The sequence below is a fragment of the Panulirus ornatus genome, chromosome 58 (assembly GCF_036320965.1).
Source record: "Panulirus ornatus isolate Po-2019 chromosome 58, ASM3632096v1, whole genome shotgun sequence".
Lineage (NCBI taxonomy): Eukaryota > Metazoa > Arthropoda > Malacostraca > Decapoda > Palinuridae > Panulirus > Panulirus ornatus.
Window position 1 is genome coordinate 16,628,397 of NC_092281.1, and position 20,043 is coordinate 16,648,439.

Genomic DNA, 20,043 nt, shown 5'->3' on the forward strand with positions numbered 1-20,043 from the left:
ATATGAACCATGTTGGGGGACAAGATTTGTCTAGCTACCGCGTGAAGGATCAGGTGTGCAAAACAGATCGAGAGTCTTAGAAAAGTCGTCTTCACAGTCTGGCATATGGACAGACAGGGTTAAGTAAGAATTTGCTCCAGATCATTAAGGAAAACGTAAGGTATTGGATACCACCGCTATCTATATGGGATGGATTCTAATCAGTCTTTATGGTGTACGTGTGCTCTCCAGGGTCGTACTATTGTGCTCAATGGTGGCAACGTTGTGCACCAAGGGATAAGGTTAAAACTCCATCACATTCACTACCCTGTGGATGAAGGCTTTCAAGCGTCGTGGTCTTCAGCTCCCGAGACCCTGGAGGAGTTCACGTGGGCACACCCTCGGGAGCCGTAGCACAGGGGCGAACACCCGGCTAAAGAAATGCTAAATTACCGAGACTGCTTTTCTCCTCGAGCGAGCTTCGTGCAGCGTATCCCTCCCTCCCTCATGCGTTGTAAGGGACCCTTCCATGTTGTCTGAAGTTCTGTAACTCTCGTCATCGCTGGGCGACTTCCAGGAGAGAATTTCTCGACCAGTGTGTGTGTGTGTGTGTGTGTGTGTGTGTGTGTGTGTGTGTGTGTGTGTCGTCTGCAGATAGCACGCCAAGTCTAGCTGCATGCTGGTCGGGATACAGTTCTCTTCGTATCCCCAGCGGAGGGCTGTCCTTTCAGTTGTTGTTGACCATTACTCTCTTCAAGACTCTGACCCAATGTCTGTTGTTGGCTAAGGGAAGTGGATCCGACCATAGCTGCTCCGTTGTTCTTTTTCTTTTTTTTTCTCTCTTGCCTTTTTTTTTTTACCACAGACCAGCAATTGAGATGATAGCTTATGAGACACTGATCGTTTGTGGTGGGTGAGTGACGTGTGTGTGTGTATGTGGCACTGGTATTAGCTTGGTGATCACGAGTTTAACAGTATTGAACCATATGTAACATGAAACAGTATTTAACAATATTTAACGAAAGCTTCAGGAACGAAGCAAATCCTCTCGATGTTTCGTTGTTTTTTTTTCTCGAAGATCATATCTCACAGAACAAACGCATTTGAGATTATCATTCTTTTTTTCTTTTTTTTTGAGGAAGGGATTATTCAGATAGTTTTCAAACAAAAAAGTTATTGCATTCATTTATTTATTTATGTTTTCCGAAGGCCAGGAACTCCAGCAGGTTCAACATGGTTCGTATCCGTGTTCAGAGTCTGGCATTATGTGTGTGGACCATCCTAGTCCGAGAGCGATTGATAGATATAGGTTTCGGCGTCAGCCATCGATTCCCTCCGACACCAAGCCATTGATGAACTGATGGTAAATTGCCCGTGAATATGGCAAGTTAGGACCGAGCAATGGAGAGAGAGAGAGAGAGAGAGAGAGAGAGAGAGAGAGAGAGAGAGAGAGAGAGAGAGAGAGAGAGAGAAGAGAGAAGAGAAGAGAGAGAGCAAGCGAAAAGCGTGTGCAGCCGCCGTACACGGCTGTGGAAAAAAAAAAAAGTGGGTTGGAGAATCTGTGCAAATGACCCATGTAAACGTGATATATATATATATATATATATATATATATATATATATATATATATATATATATATATATATATATATATACATATACATATATATATATATATATATATATATATATATATATAAAGCGGGCTAGGAATGTAAGCGGCCACCATACGTAACTATGAAAGCGGACGAGACACTTGTGCGGGGTCACCAGTGGTACCAACGGCAGCGGGGGCGAGAAATCTGAACCACTTAGCAAAAGAAGCTTTTGTAGCGCCAGCTGAGTCTCCATAAGCAACTATGGAAGCGGGCGAAGAATGTGCATTCGACGAGGATAAACCAGTGGTGTTTGTATACACACACACACACACCACATGTACTAAACACTGAGATAACAGATGTTGAGGAGGAGGATGTGTATAATCATACACATCGCATGTACTTAACACAGAGATTATAGATGTTGATGAGGAGGGGGATGTGTATAATCACCACAGTTCGGTAGAGCAATCACACTGATGGGTTCTTCATTGTCTCATCATCGTTACTTTTAGGTTTAGGTTAAGCATCTCTGTGTGTGTGTGGCGCGTAATCCCACGCTCTGATCGCAAAGACATATAGAGAGCATGACGCTCAACACACTCACTCACTTTTTGTGGCAGCAACAGCAGGAGGAGGAGGAGGAGGAGGAGGAGGAGAAGGAGGAGGAGGAGGGAGGAGGAAGAGACCTGGCTCTGTCATTAGTGTTATTAATCATATAAGATTTTGGGTATCAAACATCGAGGATCAGAATATCATCAAGGAACCAAATATCATGCAATAGAGGAACTTGGAAAAAAGTATGATGCAATCATATCATTATCATTATCGTTATCATTACAATTATCATTATTTTTGTTGTTATTATCATCATTATTATTAATATTATTATCATTATTATTATTATTATTATAATTATTATCATTATTATTATTATATCATTATTATCATTATTATTACTATTACTATCATCATTACTGTTATTATCATTATCGTCATTATCATTATTTTAATTATCATTATTACTGCGTCTAGCATCATTATGAATTCACTCACAGCTGTGATTACTATTAATAGTATAATACGACTGAAAATACTGTTATGATCATCTGCATCCTGCCTCATCCACGTACAATAGACAGGTGTTGATGACAATGGTCAATTAACCTAAGTGTTGCTCTCACGAATGACGGACGGGTAGGGTTGAAGACCTGCTCTTGTGTTCCCAGCGATGGAGGAAGAGGAGGAGGAGGAGGAGGAGGAGGAGGAGGAGGAGGAGGAGGAGAAGAAGGAGGAGGAGGAGGAGGGAAGGAGGAGGAGGAGAAGGATAGGAGGAGGATAGGAGGAGGAGGATGGATTAGTATTACCCACCAGCACCGGGTTGTGGTGAGGGGAGGAGGATAGGGTGGTGCCAAGGCCTATCTCATGTCACAGGTGATGGGGGAAGGGTCGGCCCTAAAACCTCTCGCGGATGACATGAGGGGAGATAGTGAGGGGAAACTGACTGACTTCACTGACTTACTGACTTGCTAACTTACGAGTTTCCACGACAAGATAGTGCCAAAAGGTAGGTGATGAGGTAGCGCGTGGCGCTCACCGTAGAAGCGTATAGAGTCACGATAACGAGTTGTGTGTGTTGGGAGAGAGAGAGAGAGAGAGAGAGAGAGAGAGAGAGAGAGAGAGAGAGAGAGAGAGAGAGAGAGAGAGAGAGGTCATCCTCATGGGTGACAGGAAGGATGGAAAAAAGCATGAGACCATTCACTGTGATGGGGAGTGATGGGGAGACAACAAACCATCACTCAGCAACGGGAGGATGGAGGCAGACCTCAGCCCATCACTTACAGAGATGGGAAGATGCAGTTGGGGGGACAACGTCTCATCAATCATGGGTGGTGACTGGAGACGGGGCGTGGGGGTGATTGGAGGAGCAAGATCATTCACGAGTGATGGGGCGGTGGCGGTGTGGAATGAGGAAGGCACCAGCCTTCCATTTAACAAGATAATGTGGGGAAAGTAACAAATGAATAATGAAATAGTTTGCACAGCGCAGCAAGACGGCAAACGACTGCAAAATTTCCTGTCCATTTAGGAACCAAATTGCCATAAGATATCAGTGACGATCGTGCCATTGATAAGAATACTCTAAGACCCCAGAGACTCAACCAGGTACAGACAGCTCTTCCTCCGTCAGGAGACGGTAGGGGCAAACCTCTTCATAGAAACTACTCGCTAAACAGCTTTAGGAATCGCGAAAGAAAAAAGAAAATAATAATATATATAAAATGCCTCCTCCTTCTCAGAAGAGGTCATCGTTGAAATCCTACCGAAAGTCCGACTTCCAGGAATTCATTTCAAAGTCTTTGCGGAATGTTTCTCTCTACGCTGAATGTTTCACGGGATCGATCACGTCACGACATATAACCCACGAGTCTCAGGTCTCCCTGAGGAGGAAGACGGGACATACATACGTCTTTTCCTCTTGAGTCTGTTAAGAGGGAACGAACGACCATGGTTTTCGGCTCGTTCTGTACCGGCGACCGTAAAAGGGGAAGCGGTTTAAGCATGGAGGGAGCAGTTTAAACTATAGTTCTGCGACGGCGAGGAGTTCTAATAGCTTAGGGCCACTCAGTGGGTTAGAGAGATCTGATCATACACTGAGAGACTAAAAGCCGCGAAGAGATTTCACTTAAGATCCGAGACTGTGTGGGTGTTCGGGAAGCTGCGTCTGGGAAGGGTCTTGGAGACCTATGGGAGACTTTGCGTCCTAAATCGATTCTTCCGGACTAGAGAGAGAGAGAGAGAGAGAGAGAGAGAGAGAGAGAGAGAGAGAGAGAGAGAGAGAGAGAGAGAGAGAGAGAGAGCAAAAAAAGAAAGTGAGAATATATGGCAAATCACTTAACGTAAGTTCCCATCACGTCCTCACACATTCACATGTTCGGTTATGACATACTCCTGCCATTCTTAAAAAAAACAATATAAATTTTCTCTCCCCACTGAAGAATATTTCTTTCCTATGCAAATAGGAGGGGAGGAAAGAAGGAAATGTACAAGAGGTGGAGGCACAGTTAAAGGGACGAGCTCATGTGTGGAAGAAATGATGGTAGAGGAACGAACAATGATCAAATCAGGTTTCACCTTTTACGTACAAACACTCTGTACCTCCCCCGCCCGTCTTAACTACCCGTCATGACTCCCCTCGTACCCATAACCTATCTATCCTAGCCCAACCAACCCACATCCCCCACCTCCACCTCTTCCCACCTTCTAATCTCCCCTCTCCCCTCCGTCGCCATCTTTATGGGAACTTCCGCAAAACACCCACACGAAGGGATATTTACTGCCGGGACGAGCTGTTTTGTTAAGTCTGATTCGACCCGAATATATAACATATTTCACGTCTTTCTCTCTCTCTGCTCACACCCACATGAGCATAATACCTCCACTGGTAAACAAGGGAGGCTGCCTGCGTCTGGCAGGTGTTCATCATAACTACCATAATCCAGGTGAACATTACCGTACGAAAACATTCCGTTACCATTCTCTTCCGGATGAAGACTATAGCGAAATTAGCATTTTAATGCATCCATAGAGAATGGATAGATGACTGAAACGTTCATCTACATATGTATATATATATATATATATATATATATATATATATATATATATATATATATATATATATATGAACCACTACGTTATTATCATGATCATAGATTCCCATAGACTTGACACAGACAACACGGCAAGTCTTGAGAGTGTGTGAATGTATGTATGTGTGTGTGTGTGTGTGTGTGTGTGTGTGTGTGTGTGTAAATAAGACATGAGAACGCAAATCCCAGTCGGCCCAGGAAGCCATGCCACGTTGCGGCAAGAATACCATCATGATGTCTGCCCCCGCTGCTCGGGATGCTGACCTGAGAGTTCTGAGAACGTTGCCTGCATATCTTATACATACCAGCAGGAAGAAGAAGAGGAAAAAATACATCTCCCTCCTCCTCCCTGCCTTACATACGTCCTCCGCCTTCAGGAAGACTCAATAGAAAATCCGTCATGGCCTCGGCAGATGTCGCTCCTTCCTCCCACACACCAGAGAAAGAGTACAGAAACCGAGCCGGGGGTTCTCCGGGCACCAACCAAATCTGCTTTCAAGCACGAACGTAAACCGTGGGACGAAGACGTTTACGTTTCCCGGAGTTGGCTCCGGGTAATACGACGGCCCCAGAGGGAGGGAGGAAGGGAGGAAGCTAGACTAAATCTTGGAGAAACTACAATACTGCACTTCCTGAGAAGTTGCGAGAAAAGCCGAGATTTACAAATTCAACTTGAAGGATCGTCATGGAGATACAGTGTGTGTACACACACACACCAGCCACAGTCACTATGGCTGCAGTGGTTCGTGGTATTACGGACGCTACTCAAAGAGGAAGACTTGTTTTCTTTTCTCTATCTGATAAATGGAAGAAATGAGGATGTAGAGCTGGTGCCAACGTAGAGCTGGTATCAACGTAAACCTGGTGCCAACGTAGAGCTGGTGTCAACGTAAACCTGGTGCCAACGTAGAGCTGGTATCAACGTGAACCTGGTGCCAACGTAGAGCTGGTGTCAACGTAGAGCTGGTATCAACGTAAACCTGGTGCCAACGAAGAGCAGGTGCTAAAGTAAACCTGGTGCCAACGTAGAGCTGGTGTCAACGTGAACCTGGTGCCAACGTAGAGCAGGTGCTAAAGTAAACCTGGTGCCAACGTAGAGCTGGTGTCAACGTAAACCTGGTGCCAACGTAGAGCAGGTGCTAAAGTAAACCTGGTGCCAAAGTAGAGCAGGTGCTAAAGTAAACCTGGTGCCAACGAAGAGCAGGTGCTAAAGTAAACCTGATGCCAATGTAGAGCAGGTGCTAAAGTAAACCTGGTGCCAACGTAAACCTGGTGTCAAAGTAAACCTGATATCAAAGTAAACTTCGAGCCACCGTGAACTTGATGGCACTGATACCAAGCTTTTTAACTCAGCCTAACCCATTACGCAGTCCACAGCGCTATTTCTGCGTCACACGATATGTTCCTGAAGTCGAGAAACACGTCTGTTGAATGCCAGCCAGACCAGAGCGTCGGCCGTCTGAAGGTATAATAAGAAGGAAAAACTCATCGTCCTTCAGGCAACGACCAAAATAAACACCAGAACAAACTAAAATTTTTTCCCCTCTCATTATGGAACTCGTTTCGTCTCAATTTTCTATTTTCTTTTTTCTTTTTCACCTGAAATTCTTTCGTTCTTTCTCCTTCACGCGGTTCTTTACAGCCACGTACGATCCCCCCCCTTCTATAGAATTGCAAATATGAAGAGGACATTATTGTTGACCCACTCTGGCTTACTGACTGATAATAGTGACACCAATCGCGTCTTCCAGAGGGATGCTGACGCACGACTCTCAAAGTTTGCAAAGCCTCCCATTTCCAGTCGCGAACGGAGTGCGTCCAGCCACCACATCCATCCCTGAACGGTAAACAGGAACAACGGTTGTGTGTGTATTACTGTTGGTCTGGAGCATCACCGTTCATCCTAAGCCTCCCTATGTTCTCGTCGCGTAGATAAACACTGTGGGAGGCTGCCTCTGTTGGGGATGGTCGACCGACGTAAACCAAGAGACAAAGGCAGCGTTTGTTTTTGGAACGCCACTGAACGAACACACACACACACACACAAGAGGCATTCTTCGTCCTTTTATTTTGTTCTGAATGATTACTACATGCGCCGCTGCGCCGATGATCACAATACACTGGAGAATCTTACCACAGTACTTTGTTTCGCATTGGAGGACTTTGGATGCAGTGAGGGTATCTTAGTCGCGTGTAAGGAGAGGGAGTCGGGGTTGGTGTCTTTGAGCTGCTGCGGAGAGAGGTCGCGTTGCTCTGGAATGTCTTCGGGGCTTCGAGGATCGTTTTGCTGTGTCTCGTTCCAGAACGTCTCGACGAATGAAGCGGAAAATGTCCTTCTCCCAGCAGGGTAGAGGGACAAAGTTCATGGCATTCTCGACGTTGCTTTTGTGTTTGGATGCAGGACGGTGTGACCTCCAGATATGATTGGTCAGGAGGGTAATGACCCTCGGAGGGATGATGGTCTGGCTTTTTGACCTGACCTACTCCAAGGGCAAGTCGAAGAATAGACCATCACGGTCGCGCTGCGTCGTGTTCAAGGGGTTTTGTTAAGGTCGGACCGTTGTGGTGCACCAAGTGTCGCATTGTTGTATTCACGGTCTTCCCGTCGTACTCAAAAAGAGTCCTCCCGTCACACCTCTTTAACCGCCTTCTACGACACTCAGAATATATATATATATATATATATATATATATATATATATATATATATATATATATATATATATATAGATTGATAGATAGATAGATAGATAGATAGAAAGACATAGATAGATATATACTATATGGCGTCCTAGCTACGTCTCTTCGTTGTATATCACCTGACTATTATATTTCTTTCTTGTATCTTCCCTGATGATGTGATTATACACGAAAGTGCACTTGGGAACTTATCGTGTTTCATTTCTCCGTGGACTCATAGGAATATATATATATATATATATATATATATATATATATATATATATATATATATATGATAATAATCTTACAATGTACGTTTAAAAATGCTTGTTTTTTTTCGGGGCGAGTTTGGCCATCATGCTAACACGTCACGTCGTCATGTCACGTGACAAGACTGTGGATTATGCCTGAGGATCGTCCAGTAGAATATTCTGTGGTGGTCGAGGGAGGAGGGAACGTGCTCCCCACACTGGGGGTTCAGCGGGAATCTGAGCCCAGGAGCTTCTTTACCGTGTTATTGAAGGAGATTTTAGAGAATTTTCCTCTGCTCCTTTTTGTAGAAGATTTTTGAATACTTTCACCTGCGATTTTTATGTGTGTGTGCGTGTGTGTGTGTGTGTGTGTGTAAGTGTGTGTGTGTGTGTCTATTCATTCAGTAATTCATCCCTACACCATATATCAACTAGGGTCAGGAATAACGAAAGTACAACTCTTTTCCGTTCGTCAGATCTGGTCACGATTCACCATAAGACTTGTCATCACTGAGGTGGTGGACTCTGGGTTGATAGTGAACCAAGTCTTAGCATGGGATGCCGTTGCTGCTCGATGGTCACACATATATAATGGGACATATCCTTATCTAATGTTTCATTTGTATGAGGAATTATTGGCCTTTTCGTCCAACGCTTCATTCATGGCTGAATGGAACACATACACACACCGACACACACACACACACAATACATATATATATATATATATATATATATATATATATATATATATATACATATATATATATATATATATATATATATATATATATATATATATATATATATATATATATATATATATATATCATTGGTGATTGGTGTGGTTTGCGTTTGGTTGATTTTAAACTGTGATCTTTCTATTCCAGGATCTGTGGCTGCTGGTTCGAACTGGATGTGGCAGCCGTACCATCCCTGCTTCAGCCACAGTCGTTCTCCTCCTCCGACCACCACCACCTTGCTCCTCCCTCGCCTCCCAGACGTTGTCCTGCGACAGTCGAGGCATCAAATCCCACTCTGATTCTTCCTCCACTTTGCCCATTCCTTGCATCTTCTCCCTCCTCAAAAAACGTATTACGGTCCATTTCGTTCAAGTGAAGAGCCCTGTCCACTTCGTCACTCCCATTCCTTCCAGGAAAAGTCTTCTTTAACTTCCACATTCTCCTTCTCTCCATCCCATTGGATCCTCCCTCCCTGTCTCTTACAGTTTCTTCATCCTCCTTCCCGTTACTCTTCTTCCCTTGCCCTCTGAAGGAATAGCTCCTACCCTCCCATTCCTCTCCTCTTCCCCCGCCCCTGCTGGGCGGCTCGGGCGGGCTGGTGATGCGGCCCTGGGAGTTCTCAAGCCTCGAGCAGTGTGTGTCGTACTACCAGGAACACGTGCAAGGTGAGCAGCACCAAGAACTCCTTCTTCTTCTTCTTCTCCTCCTCCTTTTCCTCCTGCTCCTTCCTCCTCCACCTCCTCCGCCTCTTCCTGCTGCTGCTCCTGCTGCTGCTGCTGCTGCTGCTCCTCCTCCTCCTCCTCCTCCTCTTCTTTTATTGGTGGATGCAACACGCAAAACAAGGTGACGATGAGTGGGAAAGCTGCTAGGTTTACAAAACCAAGGACAATTGGTTGTGCATAGGGTGATATACTCTTGTCTCTCTGTCTGTTGGTCCGTCAGATGAGTGCCCTGTCTCCTCTGGGTCTTAATTAACAAACTTGACAACACGGATCCCCAGGTCTCAGGTATCCTACAAATGAGGCAACGTGTTTCAATTACTTCCTCATGTTCAGGGAAGTTATGAGTAATACGGGCCATGATCAACAGCTCTTATGAGACGAATGACCAACGTATCTTCGTGATTTAACACAATGTGTGTATTTGATACAGTGGGTGTATTTGACACAATAGGTGTATCTTAGGTGATGACAGACGGTGCATTTAAACTTCTGGGAAAAAAAAAAACTTATGTTAGAACTATTTTCAGGAAAGTTATAGATGGCATAAACCCAAATCCCCATTTCTACATGTTTTAGTCTCTGTCGAGAGCAACACACATGCAATGCTCCTGAGCTGTATCACCAGCTGTTACACAGACCCGTGCAGCAGCAAATGAGCCCCGAGTTCCGTCCCATTGCGACTCCAACTGAGGCTTGTGTGTGTGTGTGTGTGTGTGTGTGTGTGTGTGTCTGTGTGGGATGAAGGCCTCCAGATTCTCAGAGGAGAGTGAAGGTCGCGAAAGCTTGCACCATTATCCCTCGTCCTTAGGATGCTGCCAGCGAGACCCAAGTGAGTTTTGAAACTAAAAAAGTGAATTTTCCTCACCCTAGCCAAAATAACTCTTGCGTCCAATAAGCGTTTAAGAGGACAATTCAACCCGAAGGCAACTCCCAGTTAACGAAGGCACGTTGAGGCAATATACACCATGTGTCAAACTGCATGATATTTCGACGCTCAACTTTAGAACAAACGGTCGGTTTCGGTGTCGACAAGTGAAGGATAAAGTATGGCATTCCACAGCAAGAAACCAAAGATCAACACGACGGACTGGTATAAACCCTCACCCGTTATTGGATGAGGGAAGAAATCAGTTGTGCGCTTGATCTTAGTTATTAGTGAGCGAGGAAAAATTGTTATTCCCTAACGGGTGAGTCTCTGCTGCGGACCTGTGTGTGTGTGTGTGAGCGATGGTCGCGTTCCGGCCAGATGGTGCGGAGTGAGGAAAAGAGAGAGAGAGAGAGAGAGAGAGAGAGAGAGAGAGAGAGAGAGAGAGAGAGAGAGAGAGAGAGAGAGAGCGGGAGAAAATGTGGGAGGAAGGGAGGGAGGTTAGAATAGCGGAAAGGAGGGAAGGGATATGGGAAAAAATGGGAGGGGGGGGGGGTGGGAAGGGGGAAGTGGAGAGAGAGAGCGAGCGAGAGAGAGAGAGGGTGGGAAGAAGTGTGGGAGAAAGGGATGGAAGGAGGAAATGAGGGAGGAGGGGAAGAGGGAGGGAGAGATAGAGACAGGGAGGGTGGGAGGAGGGAAGCTAGGATCCGTCGGCTAGAGGGAGAGAGAGGAGGATGGGTATAATGGCAGGGAGGAAGGGATATAGAAAGGCAAGTCGAGACGAAGGAAGGACGACAGGACGTATTAGGATCAACTGGCCGAAGTCTCAGGTGTTCTGTTGCCCTTGGTCATCAAGGCAGGTCAGGGACCGTCATCCACCAACAGTCTCTGTAGAATGAGACGATGCACCGCCTCCATCACTGTGGCTGATGCTACACAGGATCAAGGGGAACAACTCGATCATAAAAGAGAAAATATCTATCCTTGAATGATAAGATACCCTGAGGAAACTCGAGTGTCCAGATAGACATATGGTTTGTAGTATCCAGTACAATTATGATACGAAATCAATACTCATGTTCACTGGAATGTGACACTACATTTGAAGGGTAATCACGAATGGCAGTACGTCCAGGTAGAAGGGCAATATGTCCAGGACGACGGGGGTAATATGTCCAGGACGACGGAGTAATATGTCCAGGACGAATAGTGGTATGTCCAGCGTTATCACCATCGCGAGCGAGGAGGTAAAAATGTGGTGGACACTGTCCCCTTCAAGATGCCGTGGGCTGTCGCTTCACGATGCTCCTTCCTGTTGCTTTTGGATGCTTTGATCCAGAGGGTTTCCAACCTGGATTCCGAGAAAGTTTGTTTGAGTTCCAGGAGGAGATTTTTCATGAGAGAGAGAGAGAGAGAGAGAGAGAGAGAGAGAGAGAGAGAGAGAGAGAGAGACGATTCTACGTTCTTTATTTTGTCTGTTTGTTTTTTGATTTTAGAATGAAAGAGGGACTGATAACGTAGAAAGAATCCTGGGCTGGTTCTGGGCTAGGGGGGGCCTTTTGAGCTACATTTCACAATACACCTTTCAGTGGGAGTGATGAAATCTTCAAAATCCAGCAGTGTTTGGAGACTAGTAATTGACAGCTCCAACAGGATTTGACGTTGCGCTGCCGCTCCCCCACGGCAGTCACAACGAGAAACAGTGGCGCCTCATGTAAACAACCAGCTGATGATCAGACACTGGTCTCCCAGGTGGATCAGCTGAGGTTACCAGTGTTTCCAGCCTTAGTCCTCCCAATCCACGCGAGTTATGAGCGCGTTCATGTCATCAAACGCAAGGTTAAACGTGTCATGTCTCTAAACCCACGTGATATAGAGACATGAATATGATCTGCAAAGATCATAAGTTAGGTTACTAGACCATCAGGAAGAAGCCATATGCGATGTATTGGTTCGTCTCAATTGGTCTTCTGTGCATCATCATCACTGCCACAACCAACCACAACCACAGCTTCAACCACCACTACTACCAGTACCGCCACCACTACACCACACCCACCAGGACCACACCCTCACCACCACGTCAACAAACATTCAAAAAAGAAATTACAGCAGCCTTGTGTCACCCGCCCATTACCTTCGCGAGAGAAATGTCCTTCCTTCGTAAATGCAAAAAGCAACACGCAGACCTGAATTTATGATCTCATAAAAGTCAAGAGGCTAAAATACCGTCACTTATGTATCATGTTGTGTAACCCGGCTTTAACATCTAGTGTGTCACAGCTAATTGCACCTCTCAGTGTAATAATACAGCGCCACTGTCGCTGCTGTCCGGAGAAACAGCTCCTAACTTAACCTTTGTTTCTCATTTGGTCTGATGCATCGCTTGTAAAACCTGTTTCTCATTTGATCTGATGCATCGCTTGTAAACCTTTGTTTCTCATTTGATCTGATGTATCGCTTGTAAACCTTTGTTTCTCATTTGATCTGATGCATCCATCGGTTGTATTAATGCATCACGCACGCGAGAAAATTAAAAAAATTCTACTACATTGAAACTAGAATGAAATCAGTAGATCTGTCTACAGCTATATAGATCTATCTACTTGTAGATATATCTACTAATAGTAGATCTATCTACAACTATATACGTTATATAGTCATACATGTACAGTATCTGCCATTTGTCTATTCTACGTAGGCCTAAAAAAGAACTAATTAACTCTATCATGACAATAGGAACCTCAGGATTTATTTTGAAATCGACCAAGCCATCTCTGTAGTTCATTCGTTTGGTTAACTACGTTTTTATACTTCTATGTGTGTGTATACATATATATATATATATATATATATATATATATATATATATATATATATATATATATATATATACAGACACATATTCACACCCCAGCCTAAGCCAGGTATCCATTTATCGACCAGCTCCGAGGGGAGGATGAGCACCTGGGTTGGGAGTGGGCCGACTGATGCGTCCAAGATTTGAAACCATGCGGGACAGACCAGGGGAAGGCCCATGTTGATTCGTGTGTGTGTGTGTGTGTGTGTGTGTGTGTGTGTGTGTGTGTGTGTGTGTGTGAAAAGTTACACTTAACGTGTATAAACAGCAGTGTTGTCAACATTTGTAATAATCCATTCTCGAACAGAACATTCATGAGCGTCTGAGAACAAAACTCTTGGACAACCGTCTCTAAAGTAAATTTAGGACATATGGGAAAAGACCGATCATTTCTCTCTGGCCTTAAGGCACCGCTGTGATCACGTTGCAATCACTTCACAGAAGCACACTCGCGCCAGCTCGAAGAAATAACCACCACTTATCCCGCCTTCCTCGGAATTCCGAGTGGGCGAACCGAAATCTTTAAGGTTTAAGAGCTGGAATGGGGAGGGGAAAGGGGGAATATATTTTCACCTGTGGAATGGACAGAAGGAGAAGAAAGGTATAAAGTCTGGGTAATTATTTGAGTAAATGGGGACATACAGGGAAGGGTGTGTGGGTTAGAAAATGGGGACATACAGGGAAGGGTGTGTGGGTTAGAAAATGGGGACATACAGGGAAGGGTGTGTGGGTTAGAAAATGGGGACATACAGGGAAGGGTGTGTGGGTTAGAAAATGGGGAGCACCCACATGTTCCTCATAATGTAGGGACGACTGTGTGTGTGTGTGTGTGGCAAAGGCACACACGTAGCTAACACTGCTCCAAAACACAGGGGTTTCGAACCCGACTGTACCAGAACAGGACAAGCTAGAACAGGAGAGAACCTATGTGAACAGAACAAACCAAACCAGAACATAACAGAACACACTAGACCAGAACAGATCAGACAAGACCAGTCCATAAAAGACGTGTCTATACACCACACCACACCAAACTAGGCCACGAGACACTCACATACACACATACACACACACACACACACACACACACACACACACACACACACACACACCACACTCAGCCACACCACACTCAGCCACACCACACTCAGCCACACCACACTCAGCCACACCACACTCAGCCACACTAGCTAGATCACTGAGGTAAGACGACTTCAGAATATGAGGCAGCCGTTGATAACGCCCCGTAATGTCCAAGGTCCATTACTACAGACCCAAGGTAGGAAAGCCAGGAATGTAAGATCCTTTTTAAAAACCGGGCGTGATGACCCTGCAAGCAGATATGTACGGTACGTCTCGAGAGGAAGTGTCTCTGTCTGTGAAAGGCAAAGATACATTCACGTGTGTGTGTGTGTGTGTGTGTGTGTGTGTGTGTGTGTGTGTGTGTGTGTGTGTGTAACCTTTGCCTTGATAGTCATTTCCAAGATGGCCCCTCAAAGTCCTATATTCTCCCCACCTGGGCTTCTCACCCTTGTAGACCTTTATGGCCAGTCCTTCGACCCCTGGTGTTGAACCCTGTGTGGCGGAGGGCCGACAACAGCAGCAGCGGCGGCGGCCCATCATGAAGAGGAGAGGAAGTGGCTCAGTTGGCAGATCGGCAGCGATGCTGGCCCTCACTCCCTCCCTTTCTCTTCCGGTATCCGGACGTATTTATCTACCTGGACCCCAGGTTATTTCTCAACCCTCTCTGGCACTCTGTACCTCAGCATCCGGCGTTCTGTTCCTCCATATCCGAAGTTCACCATATTTTATATATATATATATATATTATTTACTTATTTTACTTTGTCGCTGTCTCCCACGTTAGCGAGGTAGCGCAAGGAAACAGACGAAAGATATATATCTCAGGCGCTCGTTTCCTTCCGTAGCTAATGACTGGCCTACAGTTTCAACGTCATGAGACTTATCCACGCTACAGTTCAGGTAGTTAACCCGTCTACAATACTACACTGCTCAACTTTATAACTACGATCATGTCACTGCAGAACTCCATAACTTGATTAGATAATGGGAAATGTCTGCAGTGCCACGCCTATCATATCACCCTATAGTGCAAGTCTATAGTCTCACCCTACAGTGCCACTAACAGTGCCACCAACAGTGACACCCTACGGTGCCACCAAGTGACACCCTACAGTGCCACCAACAGTGCCACCAAGTGACATCCTACAGTGCCACCAAGTGACACCCTACAGTGACACCAAGTGACACCCTACAGTGCCACCAAGTGACACCCTACAGTGCCACCAAGTGACACCCTACAGTGCCACCAAGTGACACCCTACAGTGACACCAAGTGACACCCTACAGTGCCACCAAGTGACACCCTACAGTGCCACCAACAGTGCCACCCTACAGTGCCACCAACAGCGACACCCTACAGTGCCACCAACAATGCCACCCTACAGTGCCACCAACAGTGACACCAAGTGACACCCCTATAGTGCCACCAAGTGACACCCTACAGTGACACCAAGTGACACCCTACAGTGCCACCAAGTGACACCCTACAGTGACACCAAGTGACACCCTACAGTGCCACCAAGTGACACCCTACAGTGCCACCAACAGTGTCACCCTACAGTGCCACCAACAGTGACACCCTACAGTGCCACCAACAATGCCACCCAACAGTGCCACCAACAGTGACACCCTACAGTGCCACCAAGTGACACCCTACAGTGACACCAAGTGACACCCCTATAGTGCCACCAAGTGACACCCTACAGTGCCACCAAGTGCCACCAACAGTGCCACCCATAGAGTCAGTTCCACAGTGCCAACACCAGGCCTGTGGGATGCCTCCTGGAGAGATGCCGTGAGAGAACTTCACATACTGTTTGTGTGAGGATCAGGACCTGTGTAGCAGAAGGAGACACCTCGCTGGAACAGAGGATTCCAATGGGACTCGCCTTGCTCGGTCGGGTCCTTTGTGGGTATAGGGTGATTGTGTAAGGTAAGGGGGGGTCACGTTGGGTAGGGTCGGGTTAGGTAAGGCCGTACTGGTGGGTAAGGTCGTGTTGCATAGGTTCATACTAGGTAAGGTCGTCTTTAGGGAGAGTTACGCTGGATAGGATTTGGCAATTTAAGGCTTCGCTCGAGAGGATAGGACTGGATAGAGTCAAAAAAAAAAAGAAATAGCTTAATCATTCTGTGGATGATCACCATGGATAGAAAAAGGACTGGTTTAGGCTCGGGCTGGAGAGGTCCAGGCTGGACGACAAAAATGAGCTGATGCTATGATAATTTATGCTTATCTGTGATGAGGTGGGACGGAGGAGACGAAAAAAAAGCCAAAAAACTGGGAATAATCTATATCATCTATGATTAAGCATGGAAGTGAAGTCATTATAGACTTTTGGACGGAAACACTGGTTCCGTAGCTAGTCATGTGTTAATTTGGTTATTATTCTTTATATATATATATATATATATATATATATATATATATATATATATATATATATATATATATATATATATATATATATTTCTTTTTCTTTTGGGGGGGGGGGTTATTTTAACACCTACGTCTAATTTGAAAATTGTGAATTTTCATGTCTATTAATCAACACAAGGAATAACAAAAGAAAAAAAAACAAAAATTACTCAAAAATGTTTTCATACCTCACATGTTTTTTTTTCTTTTCTTCTTCTTCTTACAATCATGTTCATTCGATCATCTTCGCAGACTGAACATGATCAATAGCGTCTAGGTACTTAAAAGATTAACCATTCCAAGAACAGATGAGATAAGTAACTTCTTACCCAACGTGAATACCGTCAGAAACAACAGTAACCTAGTTACCTCGTTACTTAATCACATATTCAAGAAACTTGGCTCAACAGAATAACAATCCAATCTAACACACAAAGAACTATGGTATTGTTTCTATTTTCTCTCTTCCACGGAGGCCCACGAGAAGGCTCCGTGCGACGCCTGGGCACGGGGTGGGCACGGCGTGGGCACGGGGTGGATGTGATGGCTTGCCCTTGGACCTGACCCACGTCTCGTGCTGTCGTGCTCCAGGGATTAATAGAATTATCTTAAATCATTCCCAGCTGTTTTCCCCTCCTCCTCCTCCTCGTCGCAGATAAGCATAAATTACCTCGATGTTAATGCAATTATCTCAGCGTCCAGGGTAATCAAAGGGTTTGGCAGGGGCGGTTAGGGTGGGCGAGAGTGAAGGAATAAAATTATAGCCAGTGTAAACTGCCTCCCACAGCGGGGGGAGGGAGACAGTTTACCCATAAATCCTAACAAGGAGAGACAATATTATGCAGACAGACCCCCACGCTAGGCGAGACAGTTTACGAATAGACCGAAGTACGAGGGAGACAGTTTACAAATAGACCGAAGTACGAGGGAGACAGTTTAAATGCCAGGCTCCACTCGTTACTTGGTTTCTCCAGGGAGGATCTACTCCTTAAGTACGTGGTTCAACGAGGACTTCGTTGAATATTTGTTCCAACGAGGATCTATTCGCTGAGTACTTTGCTCTACTGAGGATCTTCCTCGTCCAGGGTCGAGCGCATAGGTTCGAGGTCTGTCTGCGGCAGCCGGCCCACAGTCAACCCAACTTTTCATCCACCCTCACGGGTTGGAGTAATCCCATCCCCTCTCCCCTCCTCATCACGTGTTCACTCCTTCACTATTTACTGTTTATTTCCCTAGACCCAGACCTAGGCCCCGGCCTCGTATAAGTCCTCATGGAGGGTACGACGGAACTCAAAGACCAACAGACCACTGGTTCCTTTCGAGGCTTTTCGTTAGAGTGGAAGACATCAGACACTTAAAAGAAAGAATACAGATGATTCAGAGAGGAAAAAAATAACCTTTTTGTCGTGGACTTGAGGGGATTTAGGAGGGAAAAATAAACTGGCTTTTCAGCGGCAGTAAATTTCACTACCCCACTGGGAAAAATCCTATCAAAATCTGTCTCTCTAGAGGCATTTGTGACGAGACCAGGGGCAGAGCCAGTGAAGGAAGGCGGAGCAGGTTTTTCAAAGAAGGGCAAGGATGAGGTCGTTCGTCTGAGTGCATTTAGTTACTGGCTGGAGAAGGAAAATCTCCAATAAAGAGGAGCAAGGGCGTACAACACAAGACTTGGTCCCCAAGGACACCACCGCTGTTGACGGAGGAAAAAGAGAGAGAGAGAGAGAGAGAGAGAGAGAGAGAGAGAGAGAGAGAGAGAGAGAGAGGCTGTGATCCATCAACAGTATTGGGGATGATACGAAAGATAACAGAGATACTTTTAGTTGAAGGCAAGGAAGATCTATCTATCACTGGGAGAGACAAATGAGAGGTTGTCAAGTTTCCTTTGATCACAAGGAACGTTTTGCCTCACCTCTCAGAACACAAGTGCAATGACACTGGGTAGAGATGAGAGCTGAACACGAGTCGGAAGATGGAAAACAATATCATCCAGATTCGATATGCCATATCCCTTGCCTTTGTGGCCTTCGGACAGGAAGACCCGGTACTTCTCCCACGGAGGATCTCGTCGACAACCTCCTCCTGGCAAGGCTTCGTCGAAAGGACCTTCCCCTCGTATGAGGCCATTTGGGTACAGCGTCCCTTCAGAGAGGCTTCATTTGGCAAAGCGCTCTCTGAACCTTCGTTACCTGATGAAGGATAAACTTTACGAAGAGGCAGAATCACCCACTTTATTTATCGAAGATTAAGAGGAATATCCTTATGGCAAGTTTATATTCTACCAGCTGTGATATAAATCTTCGTTTCGAGTTTCAAGATTCCAATATGTCGTCAAACGATTGCCACTTGAGATGAAAGGCTCTGCCTTTCCTACGAAGCACCAACTGCGATGCAGTTTTCCCTCGTGTGTGACACGCCAATGCAGGCGGCTTCAGCAGCTGCGGGAGGAGTGGGCGACGATTTACTATTACTGCAACAAGAGCCGAGCAGCAGCAGCAACAGCGAGAGCCCCTGGCAGCGAGTGGCTCACCACTGCAGCAGCAAAGGCGGGAGCCCAGGGCGGTGACCCACCACTAAACCCCAACCACCCACCTACAGCAGGAGGAGCCCTGATGATGACCGACCCACCACTGCTACCCCACTGCAAGATGAGGCCACGACCGCAACCCACCACTGCTGCACCTTCAGCCCACCAATGGCTACCTGCCAGGAATATTGATGAAGACAATAAGTAACTCCGGAGCCACCTGCTTCTGGTGCAGTGTTGGCGAGAAATAATGTTCCAAGCGTCTGTGTCAACTCGAGTGGTAATATCTGTCGGTGGCGATGGTGTCTTTCTTCTCAAACGGTTCGGGATAACCGATGTCCACTGTAGGTATATTGAATGTATTGGATTATACGTCCATTTTCGTGAGAAAGACCTGGCAGTTTCCTAAGTGAAACTCTGAAAAGCCTCTGCATTACGACAATTTCTTTTAAGTGAAAGGAGAAAAGATGTCGACTCAGCCGGGTATTTAGAGAATTTACTGTGTAAAGATTAAACTATGTGAACTAGTTTCTTCTTCATAAAGGTATTGATATCATCCATGTGCTAGTTGTATCACGTTGTGGCTAGTGTTAGTTGTATCACGTTGTGGCTAGTGTTAGTTGTATCACGTTGTGGCTAGTGTTAGTTGTATCACGTTGTGGCTAG

General features: G+C 45.7%; 1 protein-coding gene and 1 long non-coding RNA gene across 4 annotated transcripts in view; one reads left to right on the forward strand and one right to left on the reverse strand.

Moving 5' to 3' along the window:
• The window catches only part of LOC139766581 (uncharacterized), a 157,846-nt gene that overhangs the window by 61,561 nt on the left and 76,242 nt on the right, over positions 1 to 20,043 (reverse strand). The window lies entirely within an intron of this gene.
• Positions 1 to 20,043, forward strand: part of LOC139766579 (PDF receptor-like) — a 117,800-nt gene that overhangs the window by 35,254 nt on the left and 62,503 nt on the right. For all 3 annotated transcript variants that reach the window (XM_071695430.1, XM_071695429.1, XM_071695431.1), the window contains exon 2: positions 9,055 to 9,572. In XM_071695430.1, coding sequence (XP_071551531.1) covers positions 9,509 to 9,572 — 64 coding nt within the window. In that variant the 5' untranslated portion in view covers positions 9,055 to 9,508. The remainder of the gene's footprint in view (positions 1 to 9,054; positions 9,573 to 20,043) is intronic.